Here is a 26859-nt window from a genome sequence, read left to right as displayed (position 1 = left end):
GTCTATTTGCTTTGCAGTAGACAACTTGGCATGTGGCCAGAGCAATCATATTTCGTTTGTTTTTATAGAGCGCCGTTTGGTATTATCAAGAGACATTTGGTGGTGTAGCCATTAATCAATCTGGCTTTATTGTACTAGCAGAACTCGCGCTGTAGATCGCTTACAACGACGATTTTGTTGTGGTTCTTCTATGTCTCTGGCGTGAATAAGCAGGAATGAATGAATACACCTTAATTGACCACAACGTTCACATCCATATTTTCTGGCTTCGGCCATCTTGTTACCTGAAACTCTGAAAAAGAATACGGTATGGGTTTAGTACAACTGCCATCACTAAACACATAGTAAGAAAGCATTCAAAGGTTTTAACTTGTAGTAGGATAAAAATGTAATAGCATATGTACTTATAAACTTGCGATTATTATTGATTCAATTATATGCATACATTATAAAAATATATTATTCAATTATATACAAATGTTATTTAGGTGCATAACGTGTCCTGATGTTGATTGTAACTACGTATTTTTTATGACAACGTTATTTCTTCAACTCTTTCCTGAGATCAGAAAATTTATAGAAATTCAAGATTTTAAACTAAGATTTGTCGATATTTCAATCGTGATCTCGCCGTGACCACGATACATCTAACGGGGTCGAAATGTCAACAAAAACCATAATTTTACCGTGGTATGTCGGGTACATAACACGGTACTTGAACTATATTTAGGAAATGTTGATTAACCAAAGTTCGGATCTCATGAAAGAGTTGCGGCAAAAAAGTTAAAGTTTTTCGCATTATAAATACCTACTCTATATAGTCGGCCTATATATGTAATATATCTATAATATATCTAATATATATCAAAATATGTAAGAAAATATAAATGAAAATGGGCAGCAGCATCCACTGTTCTATTACTACCACTTTCTGTGATCACCAACCCATCTGACCAGCGTGGTGATAATTGCAAATCCCTCCGTTGGGAAAATTCTTTAATCCAGCATTAGACTAATATAGGCTATTCATAAAAAATAGCTTGACTCCTTCTTTTAAATAGCCCTACAAAAATGCAATTTGTCCAAGACAATCCATCGACTACCATTCCAGTTTTTCAAACAATAATGCACTGAAACAGATTTGCATTAATACTATTTGTATGAATTCATTTCTCTTACAATACATTTTATTTTCAGATTTCTTTTGCACTGCGGCATCTAATGGGCGAATCGATTTCATATTACGACATATTGTCCAATTGAAGAGAACGGCTCCGCAATATGTCGAACAAATCGCAAACTTTAATGGATATATTCCAAGAGATACTCGCGGCATCTGGCAATTCCTCGGACACCAAGACTATAAATGAGACGAGGATCCTGTCAGCTCTTAAAGAACAGGCGTTTAAAGAAAGGAAAGAAAACATCGGTTCGGTTCTGGTGAAAGTTGTGAGTGATGCTCAAAGCAAGTTGAACCTAACCATTAAACCAGAGGCCTGTAACTACTGTGAAGGAGATTTCAGGGAGGTGGTGGAAGCCTACAACGGTATTCACGGATATGTTAGCCTGATGGTATGTATATGTATGCATTTTCTTTATTTGTGCTGGTTCTGGAATTCCGGTTTATAATTGTCATTATTCAGTGTCTCTTGTTATCAGGGGCACCGTACCGTCCTTTTCTTGAAGCATTACAGGCCACTTTCAACCTCCATAACTTTGTAGTAGATAAAACTGAAAACCTGAATTTTCAGTGGAATTAAATCATTATATAGTGCTTGTTTTATATACAAGCGGCCCACCCGGCGTCGCACAAGAATGAATTAAAAAAAGGGATGTTACTTGATTATAGAAGTTGATGAAATAAAAAACCCCTTCAACTCAATTAGAAATAAGCGTAACATTTACAACATCTTTGTTAATCTAATAATAAGTTTGTAAATATCCCTTCTGTGAAAAGTAATCTAAACGATGGAGAAAAATAATCTCAAGGATGCAAGCCGCATCAAAATCCGCTGCGTGGTTTAGGAGTTAGTGAATAAACAGACGAAAGGGGAAAAGCTACTTTGCTTTATATAATGTAGAGAGGAAGATATACCACGGAAGATTTTGTTTGATAGAACATAAATCATTGTTAACAGGGACAAAGGTTTCAAGAAGAGCTTTGTTAGTAAATTGCTGGCCGCAGCCAGGTATTTAGTAAAGAGGTATAGCTACCTAAAATATCTTCCGCCCGTGGTGGGCGGACCGCTTCGAATTGGGCAACTTTGCGGGACAAATCGGCTTAGATATAATTAAAATCCCCCATTTTGAAGTCTTATAGCTGTTATAAACGAACTTTTAATACCTACTTTAAATTCAGAATTGCAAGGTTTAAGGTCGTAGTCCACCACGCTGGTCAAGTGCGTATTGGTATACTTCAGATCTTTGAGGATGTTATGGGGTACTTTTAGGCATGCAGGTTTCATCACGCTCTTTTCCTTCACCGCTAAATCATTATAATATTTTATTGCTTTAATAGAAAAAAAACGCACACAGATCCGAAAAGATTGAGATGTGTGCCGGGAATCGAACTTGGGCAGTCCGAAGAGAGCCAAAACCCCGCTTATTTTGTTCTCATCTCCACCGAAAAGTGGGTAGAATAGAGGTTGGAAGTTCGTATAGAAGTTCTATGTTACTCAATTTAGAGACTATGTGTCTGTGCTTTGCATTTAGTTAAAATAAAAGGTAAGTGTATCAACTTTATGTTTTAAATGTCGAATTTATTTAATTAATTTATGAACTCTACAAACCTAAAAATAAGGAAAAAGGTGCCCTTTTAAAGCGTAGATAAGTTAGGATTTTATACTAATCGATCGCTATTAGCAAGAAATGGAGGTTGGGGTGGTTGTTTAAGAGTTCTATGTTTTCGATGTTCTTAAATAAAACAAAAATTGGCACAAACTCAAATAAAAACATAAAAGTCAATGTTTATTGTACGGTTTACATTTACATGATATTTTTTTTGGTTAAGTTAACATAAGTGAGGCAGGAAATCAAAATGAGCTTTATGGTTAAGCCACAACACGGTTGACTGTTGTAATACAAAGCAACCGTTGCATTTTAATTATAGTACGGTTTGAAGTAACATGTACACAGAATCACGGATCCATAATTTCCTGTCCTTCCAACTGTGCAGGCAAAGCGTATCCACCGAATTGAAATACGGTGCGGGCAATCGAAGGTTTTTGAATACCTTCCAATTTAATTTAGTGACTCGATGTAAACGTGCAGGTTACGCGATACTTTTCGGTGAGATTCGTTTCGCTCGGCCGCTATTAATATTTTAGATACTAAAGATAATAAAGAGACATCTCCAAGATGTTTCCATTTAAATAAACTTTTTTTTTCAACGCAATTGTCTAAGTACGTCTAAATCAAATCGATTAATATATTTTTTTAGACAGCCGAGTACTGAGCTAAAGAAATAAATTTAATAATAAATAACAATAAAAATTATGCAAACGAAAGTCCGCCGTAACTGTTCTTTCTCAAAGTAAGCATCACATTTTATTTAGTAAGTATGCCTAACAAAAACACTAGAGTTGTGAAATTGGCTTGGGTTTATTTTCTATTCGCGTCTTTGTGCACTGAACAGTGCTTGAAAATTTAACAGTCCAGACTCTGCTTAGAATCTCATTATTGGACGCTCTAAAATGTTGCAATTTGCGATCTCATGATCGCAAAGAAATCCGGTATTAGAGAACATGCCTGACGCACGGGAGTACCTTGACAACTTCTAAAATTATAAAAAAGCAACGTGTCATCTCTTGTTTCAAACGTGTCTCATTTTAATATGGACCTTTGAAAACGTAGATCGCAACTACAACGTTTCCTTCTAGATGGCGCTACAGTCGCTATAAGACTGATGTAAAAGGCATATACTAATTTCGGCATCGATGGTAGGAACCATAGCTTAGTTGGAAAAAGCACTCAGGCCGTGATTGTCAGAGAGTCGCAGGTTCAAATCCTGTCGGTTCCGAAAATTTTTATGTGCATTTTAAATTTATAAAATTGATAACTCCTCCAAGTGTAGGTAAAAACATTAATAAAAAATTATAAAATTACATTCGCTTGTTTAAATACTACCTACCTATATAACTCAGTGTCAACAGACAAGATTCGATGAATCGAAATCGAACGAATCGAAAGACGAAGATGTCGATGTCGTAAAAGGTGACTGAGGGGTAAATTACGTAGGGTGGGTAAAAGTATGGCATCTTGTTACCAATGTACTGTAGTGGGCCGGTAATGGGTTGATTGGTTTTCAATTAGACTATATAAGGAGGCCTGTTAATATTATTCTGTTCTAATCTTATCCTTATATGAAATATAATTGAGATTCATATACTTACCTACACTAAGAAAGTGAAGACAGTGAAGACTTCATTCTTTTTTATTATATAACTTTATTATTATTATTAATGTATATTGTAAAGTTCGTAACGTTAATTAGCTTTTGCTTTTTTAGAATAGATTTTACAACTAATGCAAGATAGTTCTGGTATATATTTATTTATAATAAAAAAACGTTGTCTTGTTTAGACAAAATACTTAATATAGATTTTAAATCATCAGTTCTATATGAGATTGCGTGCTCGGAAAGCGTTTTGACGGATTAGAAGTTTTTGCAATTGGTCTAGAATAATACCAAATCAAACATCGACCTGGATTTAAAAATCCTTCATTTATATTTAGCGAGATGAGTTTATAATACTTTAAATTTTTGGGACTATTTAAGCATTATCAAAATTAAATTAAATTATACTCCGTGAAAAGCCGGAGAATCTTCATAGCGAATTAAGCTTAATTTTCATAATATGCAACTATTAAAGCAATTTATTGATGAGTTTAATGTTCAAAGTAGACTCTGGGGCACCCTTAAATTAACATTAATTAACAGGGGATGCGTTCTCGTAATTAGCGAATGGCAAATTTTCCGTCCAACTTGGTAGATTGATGATCGACGAGTGATGTGCTTCAGTATCACGATGACAAATGACGCTCATTTAACTATATCGATCATATCGAATACGGTAATGCGATGTTTATTTTGAATATATCATTTAAACTGATACTGATGATCATGATACTACCCTGATAAAAATTGGCATGCTAATTTGGCGTGGTATAGTTAAGATCTACATAGTATTTTCTGTAACAGTTACCTATGTCAGCAAATAAATAAAAAAATTAAATTGAAATTGATCTGTATCAAAAATGTTTATAGGTATGTAAAAAAAATGACAAAAATGTAAAAAAAATTGACGACATTGGGATCGAAACATTGGATAGGCGTTCTAGGAGCTTTGTGTTCCATTCATTTATTACTACTTTGGCTTCGCAAGTCTTAGAAACTAAGTAGGTATGTCAGTAAGGGCTGCTTTTAAAGATCTCCTCCTTTCTGATTTTATCTAATAGAATGAGGTACTCTGGGCATAGTTCCTTGTTGAGCGACGTTGTTTTTTAGGCACATTTCTAAGGACAATGTTACGGAGTCAAATTCAAATAAAAAACTCTTATAAAACGTCAAATCTTTCTGTTTGTAGTGACTGTATCACAGGTTCTGAAGAAATTTTCTACGGAGAATAACCCTGCGGGTATTCTCCGCAGGCATAAAATTCCTAAGAAACTCAGTAGTAGCTTCTAGTCCAATATAATTAAACAGAATTTTTTTTACCGTACCTTTGTATCAGATGAAACTGGAGCGGTCTGCCTTTGAGCAAACTGCCATTAAGAAATTCATCACTTGCAAAGTAAATTCAAATGACCAATTTACGCTCATTTTTAGTAAGTCAATTGTTATCTGGTTTCATTTTATGAAGACAAATGTGTTTTAGAAAAGAAGCTCTAAAGAAATATTCTACACGAAAATATAACAAAGGTTTAAGTTATAGTTTAAGTTAATTTTAAGTTTTATTAAGGTAAGATTTGAGAAAAAACAATAGGCTATGATCGTTTTGCTAATTTGAAACCAAACCCATATTTCGTCATATTTGTAAACCAAGTAAAATTAAACCAGTAGGCAATACACCAGAGTGATCAAAACAGATTAATATTGATTGAGCTAAAATATTTTGCAAAAACATCGTGAAGAGGCATCAATTTACGTTATAGGAGCAACAACTGTGAAATTATGGAGTCGACGGCGCGTCGATTTCACGGGCGGTCGATTTTTCAATAAAATTATTAATAGAGTCGAAGGGAATTGAGATTTACAGCCTATCATTAGGTACGCGAATGGAATGTTCGGGTATTGTTCAGGTAATCTCTGTATTAATTAGATTAGAGTTCGGCCCGCCGATCATTTTTATCTATGGTGAAACGCCCATCTTCATTCCGTTTTGTGTTTGTTCGGGAATCCCGAAGTACTCTTATATTCAGTTAGTATTAGAGCGTTTTGTCACATAGCTCCGAGCTTGCCCGGGGAAGAAGTATCTCCAAATTATTTCTGCCACTAAGAAATTTTGCTGTGTTCTGGTCTGAAGGGCGTGGTTGCCGGTTAAATTATAGGCAGATAAAGTTTAAGAACTACGCCTCAGATTAATGGAAAGAGGCCGGCACAGTTTAGGACGTGTACATTGCATGCCCTCCGAAATGTTGTTCTGTTTGTAGGCTGTGGTTTTATGCTTATAATCAGGCGGGCCATCATCTTGTTCCGTCCATTATTACTAAATAATTACAGATATTCCATCCTTTTTTTATGTTTCTCTGTCCTTATAAGTATTTCATAGTTATTTGCTTTTAAAAGTAATATTGTGAAGTTTTGAATTTGCCAAATCCTATTCTAATCTTATATCTTTAAACGAGCAATTCTTGTATATATATATAATTGGAATCTCGGAATCGGCTCCAACGATTTTCATGAAATTTAGTTTACAGGGGGTTTCGGGGGCGATAAATCGATCTAGCTATTCATTTTTAAAAAATGTCATTTAATTTGTGTTTACCGGTAATAACCGATTTGGTGCAACGAAGTTGCACGGGCCAGCTAGTGTTTTTTTAAATGACATGAAGTTTCACAACGAAATACCTGCTTCTATTAATCATTTGATCAACCATTTTCTTTAGTGTCAGATCATCCCTTCTATTTCCTATCTATATCTTACGTGGTCGTAACGACGAAGATTAATGATAGAACCCAATCTTTAGAAAAATCATCTCGTAACTCTTGTAAAAGCTATAATGGAGATACAGTGACTCAATAGATATTAATTTATTTACTCAAAGGAAATTGGACATTTAGCTTTAAAGGAAAGTGCGAAGATGTGTATTTAGTAAAAGTATAGATTATGCATTTATAATAATGTGGATTTAAACAAGATGAAAAATATATATTTTTTTCACCATCATCATCTTCAGTAACTCTTTACCGGCGCGTTACAGTGGAGACCCCTCTCAGAATGACGCTGGCCCAATGCGCGGTTTGGTAAACTTCACAAGTCTTAGAGAACATTATAGGGAACTCTCAGACATGCTTTAGCACGAGGTTTTCTATCACCGTTTAAGCAAGTTACGTTTAATTGCTTGAATTGAAACCACAATGGTTTCAATACATATCAAGAGAGTCAATTCGGTGGCCTTATCGCTACATAGCGATTTCTTCCAGGCAACCAATGGCGTAAAAGGAAAAAAGGAAAAAAGGAAAAACATAGAAAAGGGGTAGGTGGTGCAATAAATAATATTTAAAATTATACAAATATATATATTATATTTATATATATCTATATAATTATTACTTTATTATAAATATATATATATATATATATAAATATATTACATATAAATACAAATAAAATATATAACATAAATACCTATATAAATAGATAACAAATAACATCCTCAATTAATATGAAATACATAGATAATTAAAACTACACACTGTTTTTATTGGACTTAACATACATTAAGTGAATAAAGCTATTTTAAGTTATTTAAATAAAAGTTTATAAAGTCGTGTTAACAATGAAATGACCATTTTTTTCACCATCATCATCTTCAGTAACTCTTTACCGGCGCGTTACAGTGGAGACCCCTCTCAGAATGACGCTGGCCCAATGCGCGGTTTGGTAAACTTCACAAGTCTTAGAGAACATTATAGGGAACTCTCAGACATGCTTTAGCACGAGGTTTTCTATCACCGATTAAGCAAGTTACGTTTAATTGCTTGAATTGAAACCACAATGGTTTCAATACATATGAAGAGAGTCAATTCGGTGGCCTTATCGCTACATAGCGATTTCTTCCAGGCAACCAATGGCGTAAAAGGAAAAAAGGAAAAACATAGAAAAGGGGTAGGTGGTGCAATAAATAATATTTAAAATTATACAAATATATATATTATATTTATATATATCTATATAATTATAACTTTATTATAAATATATATATATATATATATAAATATATTACATATAAATACAAATAAAATATATAACATAAATACCTATATAAATAGATAACAAATAACATCCTCAATTAATATGAAATACATAGATAATTAAAACTACACACTGTTTTTATTGGACTTAACATACATTAAGTGAATAAAGCTATTTTAAGTTATTTAAATAAACATACATTAAGTGAATAAAGCTATTTTAAGTTATTTAAATAAAAGTTTATAAAGTCGTGTTAACAATGAAATGACCATTTTTTTCACCATCATCATCTTCAGTAACTCTTTACCGGCGCGTTACAGTGGAGACCCCTCTCAGAATGACGCTGGCCCAATGCGCGGTTTGGTAAACTTCACAAGTCTTAGAGAACATTATAGGGAACTCTCAGACATGCTTTAGCACGAGGTTTTCTATCACCGATTAAGCAAGTTACGTTTAATTGCTTGAATTGAAACCACAATGGTTTCAATACATATGAAGAGAGTCAATTCGGTGGCCTTATCGCTACATAGCGATTTCTTCCAGGCAACCAATGGCGTAAAAGGAAAAAAGGAAAAACATAGAAAAGGTTCATTATAAAGTCGTGTTAACAATGAAATGACGGTGTAATAAGAGCTTATCTTATTACCTATACATAATAGAATTATTTTGGAAGTTAAGATCTTAATCAAAAAGTTTCGCGTTGCGTTAATCCTTTTCCTTCGTCACAGTTTAACCACGGTGTACGTTTTAAATAGCTTGATTAAGGTTTTGTATCTAAACGGCAAAAAATACAGTCCATGATAATGATGCTATGCTGCGGTAAACATAATTTTATTTTCAAAAAAGGTCAAATTGATTAAAACAAGAATTACACTATCCGTGATTATTATCCATGAATACTATTTAAGTCTAGCAGCGACGATAGCCTCGACTGCCCTTCCGTCGGCACGCACCTGTAATTTTCGGAGTTATGTGCGTTTTAAGTAATCAAATATCATGTACCGGGATGGTCGTCAAAAAAAATATACTTTATAATAGCAATTGCATCTGGTAAGTATTAATGAGATCGGATTCTAGGATAATATATTTTCAGGGCTGGACACATGCCGGACCCGCTAGGTGTATAATAAATAAGTAATATTGAAGTTTTTATTGGCTGAGCAATGTGTTGTATAAAATATCGCATCGGGACGATTGAGTGCTAGCAGATGTAGCCTTTACCAATTCAATTGAGATTAATATCGCAGAGATAATCAATGTTGAAATGTATTTAACCTAAATTTCTAATTGTAAGACAGCGGATCTATCTTCTAATGAGTTCTAATATTACGATTATTATTTATTCATTCACTTCGCTTTATTAATTTTATTTGCTTTTTTATAATTTTTTTATGTAATTAATACATACTAATTGTTATAAGTTTATGATATGCAGCGTAACACTAAATTATGTCTGTCTCTAGTAAGTACATTGTATATAATGCCCATACACTTTTGTTTACAAAGACTGCTATTTTGTCTTACAAAGACTATACATATTACTGTATAAAAGGCAAGGACTTTCAGTCCTATAAATTTAGCTTTGTGAACAACAGGGTTGGCGTCAATGTTGAATAATGAGTTAGTAAACGCACGTTTTCCACGCTCCGAATCTCGAAAGAGCTTTATAAGTACGTAAAAAGCGCTATACTAGGTACATATAGTATCTCTAATTTAATTACGTATACCTAGGGAATACAGAGATCTTTCTATTATTATGTGCTTTCTCAAATTAAACTAAAGTTTTAAATAATTCTTTAGTTTTTTGTATTTGTTCTATCTAAGACTGTAAATTTAAGTTGTTATTGAATGACTTATTTATTAGTAATTTATTGAAAACAATTATTAAGGTGTATGGTTTAGCTCAGTTTTTAAATAAGCAACCCAACTTCTTAACGAAAATTAAACCCCTAATAAATATAAATGCAAAATTTGTTTGTTTATTCGTCCTGTTATACTGTCTTAACAAAGCAACCGATTTTTGGCTTAGAGTTATTTGAAAGGACGGAGAGTCATCATCATCATCAGCGGCGCGGGCAACAGCTATAAATAAACATATTTAACTTAAAACTTAAGTGGAATAAGCAGTAACAAAAACGAGGCTCTACATGAAGCGCTGTATATTTTGTTTCTAATTTGAGTAATCATATATATTTCAATTTGGCGATGCTGCCAGCATCTTAGGAACTGTGCCTCGCTGCGGTGGTTTCGAGGACGTTTTAGATTTTATTTAGTTTTAAATAGTTTATTTTAGGTTATATTTATACAACAATTATTTTAAAGAATATGAACATGACATATTAAAAATAGGTACAAAAATATAATTTAAAATACTTCATACTTCATTTGACGGCCGACTGGCGCAGTGGGCAGCGAACCTGCTTTCTGAGCCGTGGCCGTGGGTTCGATTCCCACAACTGGAAAATGTTTGTGTGATGAACATGAATGTTTTTCAGTGTCTGGGTGTTTATCTGTATATTATAAGTAATTATGTGTATTATATTTATAGAAATATTCATCAGTCATCTTAGTACCCATAACACAAGCTACGCTTACTTTGGGGCTATGTGGCGATGTGTGTAATGTCGTAGTATATATATATATAATATTACATTATATTACATTATAACTATTTGGATAGTGGATTATTAAAACTTTCAATTTAATAAATTTAATATATATATTTTTGTTTTTTATCTATTATGTTGGTGCGATGGTTGTATTTTCCTAATTTCACGTTGTTGTAATGGGTCCGAAGGAAGGTGGCGACACTCGTAACACAAGTTACCTAAGTGCGAGTGTTTCAGCACTCCTTTGTGCACAAATCAATGGAGTATCACTGTATCCATTAGGAGATTCCTGCTGTATACATTTTTATATATGAAATAAATAAATTAATTGTGAACTTGGTGATGAAAGCTCAACAACTACAGCGTAAAACCAATTACGTACTATTCTTTCAGTGAGGATAGTTCGTTTATCGAGGGAGGCTATGTATTCGTTCATGTAAAGGGGAGAACGCTGATGAATTTACTACGATTATATATTAATACTTAGTTTAGGCATCAGTGGTCAAACGGAAATGTTGTAATTTTTATGGAACACTATTTTTTTTTTTCGCTTAAACCAATAGAAGCATAGCAACAATGAAGAATATTTCAAAATCGGGTTCTTTCACCTTTGAGAGCTTTCGCTGCGTGCTGTGCATAAACGGTTAGTTAAAATCATGACATATCCACGACAGCATATTTTAAGGTTGACTTATACGCGGAAGAAGTCACGCGGGACCGCTAGTGTAACGATAAAAATGCTCTGTCCTGCCGTGGTCTTGTTTTCCCCGGTATGCATTTGGCTTTATGTATATATTGAGGTCTTTAATAAAGCAATTGATGACCTAGCAATACTGGAAGATCGAACTAAAGCTGAGTACGTTCGAAGTGATTTTGAATCAAACGAGGCCAATCCAATATCCAAACGAGGCCCTTAATTGCTATTTCGGCCGACACTTGAATAGTACTTCTCTAATTGCCGAAAAATAATGAACAAATTAATCCAACAAGCAAAGATTTATTTTAATTACAAATAATTTATTTTATAATTAAAACAGTCTCCTTAACGAATCGGACTGTGCGCTCTTGCTATATTTCTTAACGTTTGAAAAGAAAATAATAAGTTTATTCAGTCTTTACACAAATCTGTGTCTAAATATCTAATTAATTTGATATATTTACTTAATGACCTGGCCAGCTCGTAAAATTACCTCGCAATTTTAATAACTTTCATGTAGTTAGTAAAGTGTCGTGTTTTTTTAAGTAGTAAAGCAATTTCTTAGCTAATTTGCCTAATTCGTTTTCTATTATTACTTGGTGATTTACTAATCAGTGTTTTAATATTACCTTATATCTAGCGCAATCAAAAAGTGATGGCCAATAAAATTATAATAGTATTTGAGAGAACGGAAAAAATGGGCAAACGAACAAATAAATAAACAATCCCACTTACGCATTTATAATATTAGCAAGGCTTTATTATTAACAAAATTGTATGCTTATTTAAAAACGCAGAGAAACAGTGCACCCAAATAATTTTTTGTATTGAATTACTTAATAAAATAGCTAGCTTGTACAATGTGCAGTGAAAGAAAATAAATATAAGGAAAGCTGCACACCTGAGAGTTCTCCATAATATTTTCGAAGGAGTGGCGTCTCCGCACGTGGCCACAGTCTAATCCCTTCCCACTATCAAATATCGACGGCCGAGTGGCGCAGTGGGCAGCGACCCTGCTTTCTGAGCCCAAGGTCGTGGGTTCGATTCCCACAACTGGAAAGTATTTGTGTGATGAACATGAATGTTTTTCGGTGTCTGGGTGTTTATCTGTATATTATAAGTATTTATGTGTATTATATTCATAAAAAAATATTCATCAGCTATCTCAGTACCCATAACACAAGCTACAATTACTTTGGGGCTAGATGGCGATGTGTGTATTGTCGTAGTATATTTATTCATTTATTCAATATCCTATTAAAATCCCAATATTTTTATATTATCTCAGTCTGCTGTTTAAATAAGTGCGTGTAGGTACAAATAATATTCTATACATGATCTCACCTAGATTTAAAATATAAAAAAGCTTTTGTGAAAATTATGTTGATTATTTCGAATATGTTGTGATTATTTAATTCGATAGGTACACGTAAATTAATAAACTTTTAACGAAGCAGTAGGTACCTTTATTCAAAGGTAAAATTAATTATTCATAGTAGGTACATAATACCTAGATGTAGTTCGTTTTATTTAAAGCGAATGAATAATTAAAACTTTTAAATTGGTAACTAAAATACCGGTGCAACGGTGTTTAAATGGATATAAAATTGTCTTTTATCTCTTCAATGGATTATAATTGAATTTATTGGTGATATTTATTTATTATTTATTATTATTTATATTTTTTAGGTTTCTTTACATAAAATTTTAACTGACTTCAAAAACTCCAAACATAGATAATGTTTTTATTTATATCTTAATATACAGATATAAAATATGTACCTACCTAGGTACAGACTTAGATAGATATAACGAGTTTCCTAGATCGATTGTGTTGATTTTATTCTGTAGGGGAAGCTGACTGAAAAATCCAGCCTTATTTTTATATATTGTAATATATATACAGCAGCGTCCTAAGTGGCAATCAAATTTACGTCCTGAATGCGACCAATCTCAAAGATCGAACGCGCTTTTTGTGCATAGTACCAATAAGAAGATTGTCTCTGACATGACTGTCTAAGACATGATTCAGTCTAAGATGGTGGTATGTCAGTTATATTAACCGATATCCCTAATCTATTTTTACGCGGCATCGTACCGGAACCCTAAATAACTTGGCGGCACGTTCTTGTTGGTAGCCACGATCTAAATTTACCACGACACAGATATTCTTAAATTTTCTCTAGCGGAGAACGAACCCGAAACCTCACACTTGTAAAACCACAGCGGTCACCACTGCGTAGGGGAGGTTGATAAAAATCAACGAATTGAAGTACGCCATGGCAACTTCATTCATCATCATTTTCAACATGATATTATCTTGGCGATTATATACGAGTATGCACATTTGCTCGTCGCATATCGGGGAGATACTCCAAGGTCGGAAACAGAATAGGAAATGACCGAATTCGCCGAGCGGGACAAATGTAGCTCGCTCCTATCGCTACATTTATGTCACTTCTGGACATGAGTGACGATACGTAATATGTATTCGCTATGCAGGAAGTTGACTAAGATTTTGTGTAGTGTGATCGAGGCATTGATTGCAATTTTCAATATATAACGTTGCAATTTGGATTTTTTAATACATTCTAGGATTGGTCGAGTTCATCATAAATAAAATTTTATATTTCATTATTTATTTTACCGCCATTAAGGAATAGGCATTTTTCGACGGCCGTGTGGCGCAGTGGGCAGCAACCCTGCTTTCTGAGTCCAAGGTCGTGGGTTCGATTCCCACAACTGGAAAATCTTTGTGTGATGAACATGAATGTTTTGCAGTGTCTGGGTGTTTATCTGTATATTATAAGTATTTATGTGTATTATATTCATAAAAAAATATTGATCAGCTATCTTAGTATCCATAACACAAGCTACGCTTACTTTGGGGTTAGATGGTGATGTGTGTATTGTCGTAGTATATTTATTTATTTATTTATTATTTTCTAGGGAGGCGCGTCCTAACTTAGACCTCATCATTATTGTGTGTGCTATGTTTGAAAACGTGTAATATGAATGTTGTTAGTGCTCTTCATAAGTAAATAAAATAAAATAAAGATGATATCAGTGCGATATGAGAAAAAAGAATATGTACAAAATCCATTTCCTTTCATAGAGAAGAAAATCAATGTTACGTATAACATGTCGGCACAATTAAACGCGCCGTGCCGAGAACATTGTTGGTACTAAACAGACTTTTGAGAGGAACTCCAATCTCACTGAGACATTTGTAGACGAGTGGGAATAAAGTTAGAAAGCAGTGCTTCTGTGTTCATTAGTTATGCAACGGTATGCTACACTCTTTTATTATTTGCCTTTGTCGGTAGGATCATAGATAGTACACTAATTTACTAGGGTAAGATGAAAACCGCTAGCAATGCCTTCTTTACCAGGGCCTGAGGTCTACTTTTAACCATCAGGTGTTTCCTGTGTTACGTAAGAGGGATGTTTCATGCCATCAGGCAGCGTGATTACGTATCTCGCGACAGGTTTGCGACAGGCGTAAATGTTGCAATCACTGCTGTCTAACGTCACTTTTCCATACAATAAGTAAACAAAAGTGACGTTTGACACCAGTGATTGCAAGATTTACGCCTGTCGCAAACCTGTCGCGAGATACGTAATCACCCTGCAGGTCATAAAACAACCACTGCATATAGTATCTTTTTGTGGTTGCGTTTTAAATTGTTTAATTGTGTTACTTGTTTGGTACAGGTCTGCACAATCGGCGTCCTCGCCAACACAATGAACGTGGCGGTGCTGACGCGGCGTGATATGGCAGCGGCGCCCATCAATCGTTTACTGAAGTGGCTGGCGGTCGCTGACGTGTTCGTCATGCTTGAATATGTTCCCTTTTCCATTTACAAATACTTGGTAAGTTTATGGTGGATTTTCATCATCATTCAAGAAAAATCTATATTATATAATAATACTTATATTAAATTAATATAATAAAAAGGTACAGTTTGTTTTAGCTCCTTACTGAAATCCCCTCTTTACTCTCCAATCTAATATAGTATAGAGGAGTAGGAGGAACTATTCAGCATTATTTTAAAATTAAAGTTTGATAATTAAACGGCTTTCCAAATAATCTGATCTTGACGAAATTTGGTATACATAAGGATATCCTAGATCTTGGAGACGGTCATAGCAAATAGGTTATACATTTTAGCTTCGGAAATCAAAAGGCTCTCGTTGGCTTATTCAAAAATCGAAATAAACTCGGAAAAAGTAGCAGGCGACAACTAATGCATATCATAAAATATAATCTTCAGTTTATTTTTAGGTTCTGCCAGAGTCATTGGATTTCCGGTATTCCTGGGCTATGTACTTACTCTTCCACATGCATTTTGCTCAAATACTGCACACGGCGTCAATTTGTCTGACCCTTTCTCTGGCGATATGGAGATACATTGCCATAAAGTGAGTAGGATCTTTTTATTGATTTTAGTACATAATACGTCCCATCTTGATAGGACATAAAATGGATGTAAAAGGGATATAAATTTGTGGACGGTCTAGTTTAATAAGAACCCTCTGAACAAAAGTGCTGCGATCAAAAACTCTATAAATATAATCGGTTTGAGTGTCGATTAGCGCACACAGTTTCTGACTAGATGTCTTGACGATCAATTATGATATATCAGCAAATGATTTTAAACATTAATTTGGTGTGGATGATTTTTTTTCTAGCAGTGTACTTTCCACGCTATATTTGAATGAATCCTAATTCAAAACTGTTTGTCGGTTTATTGGTCTTGGAAGCTTTTAATTCCAGTTATTGTTCTTTATTAACAATGCTTTTGTTTTTGTTCTCAAATTAATCTCTCAAAGGGCGATCTTAAACGTTTTACGTTGAAAGTTGCTTGTTATTTTCGTTATTAACAGTTTATTGTTACGTTTTCATGTTAATAATTTCATTAGATTTTTTGTTTATTTTTAGGTATTCAGACAGAAGCCATATTTTATGTACTGAGAGGCGATGTAGTGTGGCCATATTGACGAGTTTCTTATTACCACCTATATTGTGTATTCCTACATTTATGGTGAGTAGAAATAATTGTTTGATGTAGTTTTAATCTGAAGAATGAATTCCTTATATTATGTATAACATTAAATACATTGTCACTTTGTTTAACTTGCTAAACTCTTTCAAATATGTTTTAAAATTCTACACTAATAAAACAATACCCAATATTCAAATGTATTATGAGCAATGACCTTCTCTCCAAAACAATCCATTCTATTATGTGAAATGCACGCTCTTATTCCGATGTAGTTCTGATTATATTCTCTGCATAAACGATATTGTGATATTGTACATTGCACCCGCTTTCCATACAATGTAAATTATCATCGAATGCGTTCATTACTCCTTTTACATTTTAGGTGTTTGATATTCACACCAAGAACGTCAGTGACGTACGGGGCGACCATAATATCGCGTATCACGTGGACTCAGACAACCAGGGCAGATTATACCAAGTAAATTTCTGGGTGCATGCCGTTGTAATAAAACTGTTGCCATGTTCAATCCTGACAGTAATAATTTTATGGCTTATACGTGCCCTGTACAGTGCGAATCAGCACCAGAAAAATCTGCGGAACTACAGTGCATGTCCAGCTGCTGAGAAAATGGTCAAAAGGCAGCACAAGGCTGACAAACGCACGGATAGAACAACGAAAATGTTACTCGCTGTGCTACTATTGTTTCTAGTCACGGAATTGCCCCAGGGAATACTTGGTCTGATGAGTGGATTGCTGGGAAAGTGCTTTTTCGATAAATGTTACAATTTATTCGGAGAACTGATGGACTTCCTGGCACTGCTGAACGGAGCGATCAACTTCATCCTGTACTGTTCGATGTCCAGGCAGTTCAGGCAAACATTCAGGACACTGCTTCTCCAAAGGCATCTTGCTCGGTTCCTGCCTCCTACTGCTTCTCACTCAGATTCTCATAACCAGAACACGTAAGTACATCCTCCAATTTTATTTTAAGCTATTTCAATATTTCTGTATAATAGCTGTATTCTTCTAAGTAGGATTCAAAGTTTTTAAAGTTACCATTCGTAAAACTAGATATAACTAATTTTTACTATTTGAGTGTTCACACGAGACTAATAGCAATTCAAGTCCAATTTAAATACTATCGCTCTGTTCAGCCTATCTAAAGTGTACAAACACGTGTATATATTTTGTTTTGATCAAAGTTTTGCTGAAAGAGATTAATATTTAAAATTTTGGTCCGATTTTATCAAAATAACGAGAATTCAAATTTATTACGATAGTACAAATTGAAATAGTTTTTTGAGAGGAAATATTTATTTTGATTGATATTTAATTGCTTTGAATATTTGTTTAAGTATAAAAATATAAAAATATGATATTGGCTAAGCTTGAAACTATAAATGGACAACTTTTTTCCGACTTTTTTTTATTAGTATTTGTTGTCTTCTTATAAATACTATAAAATTGAGAATAAAGTCTAATTTAGAACTTCGAGGTTCATATTCGCTTTCATTATTTCAAGGTTTCTTAACCTTGAAATGATGAAAGCAAAACAACTTAACAAACATTATAGATCTCGAGGATTTAGATAGGTATAACCTTATAAAAACTAACATTTAATCATTAGAAACCTTAAAGTACCTAGATATAATTAAAGTGTGCTTTGTTTAAAAAGCGGAAATTTATATTTTGTGTATTGAATTTATTCATTTGTTTTATTATACCAAGTGTTTTATTAACAAAGGACAAAAAAGAAAGGCATGAAATTATTTTCTCCCAACAGGTGCACAGAAAAGATAAAAAGATAACCACTGCAGAGCGACAGTAAAGTATGAATTGCTTATGTGAGTATCTAAGTTGAAAATTGTTTTCGCGTTACGATACTAAAACTATGTTGATGAAAGTTTTGTACTGAGGTTTTGAGTCTAACTATTTGTAATTCGAGTTTCGCACAACTCACTATGAGCAGATAATTTCCGAATAGTTTTCCTGAATTGTACAAAATGAAAATGCTATTGAGTTAGTCAACCTTCTTTAATCAGTTTATAATAAGTAAGTTAGATCGGCACCATTGAGTGTATTTGGTATTATTATATCTCTGTATCAGATTCTATGCTTGACTATTGGTTTAGTATCGTAAAAAGTAAATCCTGTTCTTCTAAGTTGATCTGAATACGGTGTTTGAGATCTGCTTCGTGGTCGTTTCCCGTCTAGTTACCTGACCACTATTGGTACAGAACCTTAAGACCTGCTGACAGAAGATTTTTTAAGTTCTCAATTGAACTCTAGGGATTATGAAAGACCTTATTACTACCTTAATTATAAAAGTCTCTTTACAAAACTTAAATCAAATTATAAATTCTTTTTTTATTGTTCTGAAAACAGAAGAAATAGTTCCGCAAGAACACTTACCCCCAAATTTAAAAGGGACTAGCGCGTCTTTCATTAACTGGTTAACGTAGGTTTAATTAACGTTATGAAATCGTTTATGGAATTTCGGTTCGTTCAATCATTTAAGCGGTATAACGCAGAACATTAAAATAAACCGGTTACTATCCAGAATCTTACACAGTAAATGACTTCATACATGCAAGGAAGCACTGCCTACCCTAAAATTACATCAACTATATTATCTCGTAAAGTAGGGGGTTTTTCCATTTTCTGCCAAGTTTTTAAATTATGCTTACTCTGGTCTAAAACCTTGTGCACACCACTGAAGACAACCTTTCGATTTGAAGATTGATTCTGGCCGAACCAAAACGATAATATTTTATTTTTATCTTTTTTGAGTAACCGTTACCAAAAAACGAGGAGCTCTGGTGATACATACAAACTCTCCCTAATCTACTTAATAATTTATTCATAGAAATAAGTTTAGATAAGGTGCCAACCAAAACAGTGCTTAATAAAGACTTGGTTCGTCTGAGAAAATATAATTTCCACTCGTTTTCGCCGCTGCTTTTGACAATCCATCGGGACATTAATTAATTGAATTAAGGGAGACAATAGACAAGAAGTGTTATTTTGTTTTACCGCTGTTAAAAAATATTAATAGCGTAACTAGAGCGGAAATTACAAGATCCGGTTACACGGTGCGATGTAAGCCTGTTGTTAATTGTAGTACCATAACCATAAAACTCAACTAAACTGTAAACATAAAAAAAACCGTAGGAAGAGGTGTTTTGTCACACTCCAACTAAGAGTACCTTTCAAATGTCAGAGTGTGACAAACGACTGAATAATTATTGCAATTTACTCCTCTTTTAATTTAAAGGCTCTTTAACTATTACCGACATGTTCTTGTCATAGGCAATTTTTCATAAACGATAGTACATAGGCGAGATTTTTTCTTCCCTGGATTATATTATTATTATTATGCCTTTAGAGGAATTGTTTTTTGAACTAGAATAGATATTGCTTGAAAACCTTATTGCACACATACATTTTATACAAAGTAAACAGAAACACAGAAGAAACTTAAAATATAAAATGGGGCGAGCGAAGGCGGTCTTATCGCAAAAGCGATCTCAGATAGTTTAGACCATCGTCTTAAGGGTCAAAGGCTAATTATATTTTTAAAAGAGATATCCAAAAATGTTGATAATTGAACCTATGTCGTCTAGTAAATGAAATTAGGTAAAAAGAAAATACCTAACGTAATACTCTGCGCGTAATGTTGATATAAATTCCCACAAGCACTTACATGACAGCTAATTAATATATTATTAAATGCCGGAAGCACAAATATTCGAAACGAAAAAAATATTGAGCAAAATGTAATATATTGACCAGTCAGTACCTATCAAATGATTAGAACGTTGGTTTTCTATAGATTCGCGCTTTCATTTTTAAATCTAAAAAAAATAACTGACCGTCCGTGTTGTTATTTTTGAGTAATATTTTATTTCACTTACTAATAAACGTTGTAAAGCTAGTAATAATTTATTCTCAATAGTTTGGAATTTGAAAGAATGAGACAAAACAAAGCATAACTATGCAACCGCTTTACAACCTATATTAGAAGGGATTTAACACTTAACTTAAATCCTTCTATTTTTGATTTTATTTGCGACAAAGGTGAGCGTGAGAATATTTTTAAATATCGTCGGAAAGAGGTCAAACAAAGGCGTCACACTGAACAATTTATAAAGAGTTAGCTTTAGTTAGTTTGAAATCGTAAATTTGGCTCGTTGTCGACGCTCTGTCGCCAAACAAAGTGTGCTATTTTAGAAAATCATTGCGCAGCAGTTTGAAGTTTCCAATGTTTTTAAAGTTTAAATGAAGGTTTGCTTAAAAGTAGTTCGTTAGTGATCCTTGCTTTTTTGGTATACCAATAATAAATAAACATACTAAGGCAATAAACATCTCGCCATCTAGCCCCAAAGGAAGCGTAGCTTGTGGTATGGGTACTAAGATGACTGATGAATATTTTAATGAATAATATGCATAAATACTTATAATATACATATAAACACCCAGCACTGAAAAAAATCATTTTCATCACACAATAATTTTTCAGTTTTGGTAATCGAACCGTTACATTTTTAAACCCGGGCGCAAAAACGACGGGGTGTTATGAGTTTGACGTGTCTTTGTGTGATTGCGTCTGTATGTAGCATCGTAGAGGTCCAACAGATGAACCGATTTTGGTTTTCTTTGAAAGGTGAACTAGTCGGGGGTGTTCTTAGCTATGTTTGATAAAAATCCAAAATGGCCGCCACCACAAAATGGCGTATTATATATTTTTTCACAACTCCCTCAATATAGGTATTAAATGAAAGGGCTTGACTAGTAGAATACCATACACTAGGATAAATTACCAATACAAGATGGCCGCCAACACAAAATGGCTATTACATTTTTTTTCACAATTCCCTCATTATTGGTATCAAATAAAAGCTTGCCTAGCGATTTAGTATAGAGCTTGGTTAGTTCTATAATAAATCTCAAATCCAAGACGGTCGTCACCAGAAAATGGTGAGTTACATTTATTAACTTTCCGTCGAGGGTATTTAAAAAAAAATATTTAAAGTAATGAATAATTGGTCTAAATAAGACCAATCACGGCCGCGCCGCGCTGTTTTAAGCGTTGCCCAGGCATAGTCGACTCATCGACAGTGCAATGTCACGCAAAATTTCCTTACTATGAATGGCTGAACGGCACCTGGTCTTTGAAATAGCCTTCATATAAACTATATTATTATTTTGATTATTAACAGACTAGTTCTTTGGTACTTTACTTGTTTATAGGATAACAATGACCGAGTGAAACCGGCTAAAAATGGATGTTTATAAATGTGGCCAGTGGCTCGACCCAGAAACACTCAACTTTACTCTCTCGGAGAAAATTATTTATTCTTTAATTTTTAGGTAGGTACACCAAAGTGAGTGGCTCGCAAATTAATGAAAATTGAAATTTCCCCTAAAATATATTTTAATTTGTAAGTGTCCTTCAATATTTTAGAATTGAGAGAGGTCAAACAAGGGTCCCTAAAGCTCCATCCTAAACAGTTTTGTTTAATAAAGGGTCAAGTTTGATTGCCTGAAGAATTGTTAAATTCTGAAAATTTTTACGGTCTAGACTTCGAAACAATTATTAAAAGGTCTAATACTCTACTCTACGTAATTCTCTATTAAGACGGATAATGATTATAATGTGATCATTAAAACATATCACAATTTATAAACTATCTGTTTACCACGTCTAAGATTTTTTAATAATAATTTACGTTTTAAGCAATAAATATCACTTGCCATAATGGTGAAGCCAAAACTTTGAGTGGAAACCTGAATGCTTCAAACTCTCCTAGTTTTCCATAATGTTCTCAAGAGGTGTATGTGAGTGTGTGAGTGTTTCGGTCCGTGGTGTAGTAGTTGGATGTATCCTTAGCTATGTTCGATGAAAATCGGTCGAAGATGGCCGCCGCTACAAAATGGCAGATTAAATATTTTTTCACAACTACCTCAGTATGGATATCAAATGAATGAAATGAATGATTATTTAGTAGAATACTATAATTCAATAAAAGTTTCAAATCCAAGATGGCTGCTACCACAAAATGGCGAATCAAATTTTCTTTAGAACTCCTTCAATATAGGAATATCAAATAAAAGAGCTTGACTAGTAGAATCATGTAGAATATATTATAGTCAGGGTTTTTTTTAAATTTTAATTTCAGTTATCATTCAGAGATAAGACCTCTACCCTATAGTAATTTGGGGGTTTATAATGATAAGAAATGGATTGGATTTGTCCGGTTGACAAAGATTATAGCAAATTAAGATTTCCTAATTAGTACCACTATATAGTTTTTCACTATCCATTTTTTTAACCTTATCTTCTTTATACAATAAAAACCCGCCAACCCACAGCATGGAAGGTCTACGCCTTTAATTTTTCTGTCTCATATCAGATGGCAGGAGTTGGAAAGTTTATTAAATAGTAATAAAAAAGAAAAATGTCAAGAAATGATAAATAGCAAGATAGAAAACAGTTTTATGGTGAAATCGAAGTTCATTATAAATAGGTAATAAAATATATAAATAAATTATTTATTACTGAGTCAAAATAAAAATAATTTCAAGCTATACAATCTTGGAAAAAACATAACAGAGTAGAATTTCGCCCAATAGTACATAAATAAATTAATAAAATCCATAAATATACTATAGCAATACACATCGCCACCTAGCTCTGAAGTAAGCGTAGCTTGTGATTAATACTTTTATGAATAAAATATATGAATACTTATAATATACAGATAAACACCCAGACACTGAAAAACATTGATGTTCATCACTTTAATCGATTCCCAAAATTTTACATTCGTGGGAATCGAGCCTTAGACTCCGAAAGCAGGGTTGCTGCCCACTGCTGCTACCGTCGAACATGAATAGGAAATGATAGAAGGAAAGTGTCATAAAAGAAAACTGTTGTATGATTAAATTAAATTATTACTAGGTTTAATATATGTTTTACTTAAATAAAAGATAGGCCTGTAATTAGAAAATAGCTACAATTTTAAAATTCTCGGAACAAGGTAGAAAATTAAAAGGTAAAAGATGAGTCCAAAAATAAAGGAAAATGGAGTCATTTGCAACAATCAAAGATTTGCTTCAAAGTGGAAATATCAACCCCTTCCGTGTGACGGTTCCGTTTTTGCTCTTATTTGAAGAATACCGTTCATGTCATAGATATGTCGTACCTACTACTACTTTATTTAAATGTCAACTACGAAACCTACTTGCTACTTCTTTCTATTAGAGAAGTATATTTACTGAATGGTTGTGGCATTAACTGTTAACCGACTGTTAACCGTTTATCCGATCTTTATATTTTATCTAAAACATAACCACATCCTCAGTCTAAACAGAGAACATATCTTTTTTGTCATAGGAGAGAGGATTTTACAGTATACACCACACTGATTCAATGTGGGTTAATAACCCATTATTCTATCATTTACTTATACTCGCCATGAAATAATATATACAAATCGACTTACAACGGCGCACATTTAATATGTACAATATCTACAACACACTTATTTATAAACCCACAAGATATTTATTCCCTGCGGCTTCACCCGTGTTGACTAACCGTAACGAAATCTTAGTTAGTTTTCCCAGACGTATTGAAATTTCAAATTGTTACTCTCCCTATCTACATCACATATGTAAAATATGGTAAGTTTTATCTACATAAAATAGGCATGATAGAAATAAACTTATTTTTTTCAAACGCAGTCTTTTCTTAGAATATTTACCCAACTTTTTAATGACTCCCGCTTTTAATCTAGGTACATAGAAAATTACTTTCACAATGAAAGTAACATGTTAGGATGCGGCAAGACTCCGTTAACTGCGGTTACTGAATACCCTCGTAAAACATTAACCATCTTTATTATTTCCTTCATTTTGTTCCTCGATCTATGCCGCAGCTTGACTTTGAAGTCATGACTCCTGAATAAATACGTTGGTAATATAATTAATTTTATATGTTCTTTTGCCAATGATACAAAATTTAATACCTACATTTGCAGATATCTTGTATTATTTAAAACATGTATAAAACATTAAAGAATATAATGCCGCAATAGCGTAGTTGTTAGGACTTTGGCTTTACTTTCGGGGGACTGAGTTCGAATCCAAGCACGCACTTCTCACTTTTCTTTCGCAGTTGTGTGTTTTTAAGGCAATTAAATATCATTTGCTTTAATGGCGAAGGACAACATCGCGAGGAAACCTGCATGCACGAGAGTTCACTATAAATGTTCTCAAGGGCTTAGAAAACCACCAATCCGCACTTGACCAGCGTGGTAGACTCCATCCTTACAATTCTGAGAGTAGACCCTTGCCCTGCAATGGGTAATGGGTTGATATGGTGATGATGTTGATAAAACATTTACGGCCTATTGGCGCAGTGGGCAGCGACCCTGCTTTCTGAGTCAAAGGCCGTGGGTTCGATTCCCACAACTGAACAATATTTGTTGTGTGTTTTTTTTTATGTTTATCGACGAGCGCTTGACTGCAATCACACCTGATGGTAAGCGATAATGCAGCCTAAGGTGGAGCGCGCTTGCCAAGAAGATGCCTATTCACTCATGATTTGAAGGTACTCATATTGTAAGAACTGGGGAAAATGGAAGCTGGAAGAGCATTCCACATCCTAGCGGTGCGGATCAGAAAAGAAGATGCGAAGCGCTTTGTACGCGTCCGCGGTATATCGACCACGTAGGGATGCAGATCTTTACGGTGCCTCGCGGTTCGATGGTAAAAAGGCGAGGGGGGAACTAGATCAAAAAGTTCTTGAGCACACTCTCCGAAATATATCCTATAGAATACCGAAAGGCAGGCAATATTATTCATAAAAATTATTCATCAGTTATCTTAGTATAACACAAGCTACGCTTACTTTGGGACTAGATGGCGATGTGTGTATTGTCGTAGTATATATTTTATTTATTTATTTAGTTATTTCTTATCATAAGTATATCGATTATCAACCAATTACCGGCATGGGTCTCCTCTAAGAATGGAAAGAGCCTAAGCCGTAGTTCACCACGCTGGCCAAATGCAGAAGACTTCACATGCCTTTGAGAACGTTATGAAAACTCGTAGGAAAACAGGTTATACTTAAGATGATTTCCTTCACCTAATATTTTGATTCCAGAAATTAATAAACACACGCCCGCCCTAAAGTGAGGTTAATCCCTAACCGCTAGGCTATCAGTACTTATATCAATAGAGCAGAAACTACTACTCAGTTACATGAATGCTATTAAGCGCGAAAAATCTTGTGACACGATAAAAACATTCATTTCATATGCAGAGTTGTGTTAAGAATTTTTTACTTATCGTATAAGAAATACAAATCGCGTGCATTTCGCGAGTAACACTTTTTATCCTATACCTGGAGCGGTAATGTAACGTAATGTACTCGTATATCTATGGATGTCTATAAACCCATAAGCTCCGTTTTTAACAATAATGCCGCAAATTGTAGAGCTGTAATTCAAAATGCCGGTTTTTTGTTTGTGTGTCTGTTTTTATTTTAATTGCTCTATAAGGTAGACCTTGACTGCAATCTCATGTTAATTTAAGTGTTAAATTTCAACTGAGTTTATGTTAATATAAACACAATTGCAACTTACAACGTAACGGTTAAGATGATGAGTATAATAGTATAACAAACTTTAGGAATTTTGTGATAGCCCTATGTAATTGGTTAAATCACGTGATCTCCCTATTCCCCTGCAACATAGGCACATTATAAAACACATAAAATATGGTGATACATTCAAAAAATTATATGGTTAAATATGTTTAAAAATACATTTTTGAAAATGTAAAAGATTAATATTAATATTTTGTTTCAGAGCAAAAACTTCAGTGCCGTGAGGCCGGATTGTGAAGGGGGTCCCTCCAATCGTGTGTGAACAGTTTCTATGACAATCTCTAAGATTGAAGTGATCAGTGTAAACGTGTTTTTGTACGCTATATTATTTTGTAGTAATAGATGATATAGGTACCATAATCTACTACAGACTATATATTTAATTAAATGTTAAATATTAATGAAATCTACGGTGGTACTACCTAGGTAGTTAATGTGGATTTTGACAAAAAC

The 26859-nt window shown here is 33.8% G+C and overlaps 1 protein-coding gene across 1 annotated transcript; it reads left to right on the top strand.

Moving 5' to 3' along the window:
- Window positions 1-1281: 1281 nt before the first annotated feature.
- Window positions 1282-26630, top strand: LOC120633288 (G-protein coupled receptor dmsr-1-like). The gene is made up of 6 exons (XM_039903468.1): window positions 1282-1572; window positions 15438-15596; window positions 16009-16145; window positions 16666-16768; window positions 17112-17692; window positions 26609-26630. Exons 1-6 carry the CDS (start codon window positions 1282-1284, stop codon window positions 26628-26630), a joined length of 1293 nt encoding a protein of 430 aa, XP_039759402.1.
- The last annotated feature ends 229 nt before the right edge of the window (window positions 26631-26859 follow it).

This window comes from Pararge aegeria, chromosome 21 (genome assembly GCF_905163445.1).
Source record: "Pararge aegeria chromosome 21, ilParAegt1.1, whole genome shotgun sequence".
Lineage (NCBI taxonomy): Eukaryota > Metazoa > Arthropoda > Insecta > Lepidoptera > Nymphalidae > Pararge > Pararge aegeria.
The sequence above is the reverse complement of the archived record's forward strand: the minus strand, read 5'-3'. Positions and strand labels throughout refer to the sequence as shown.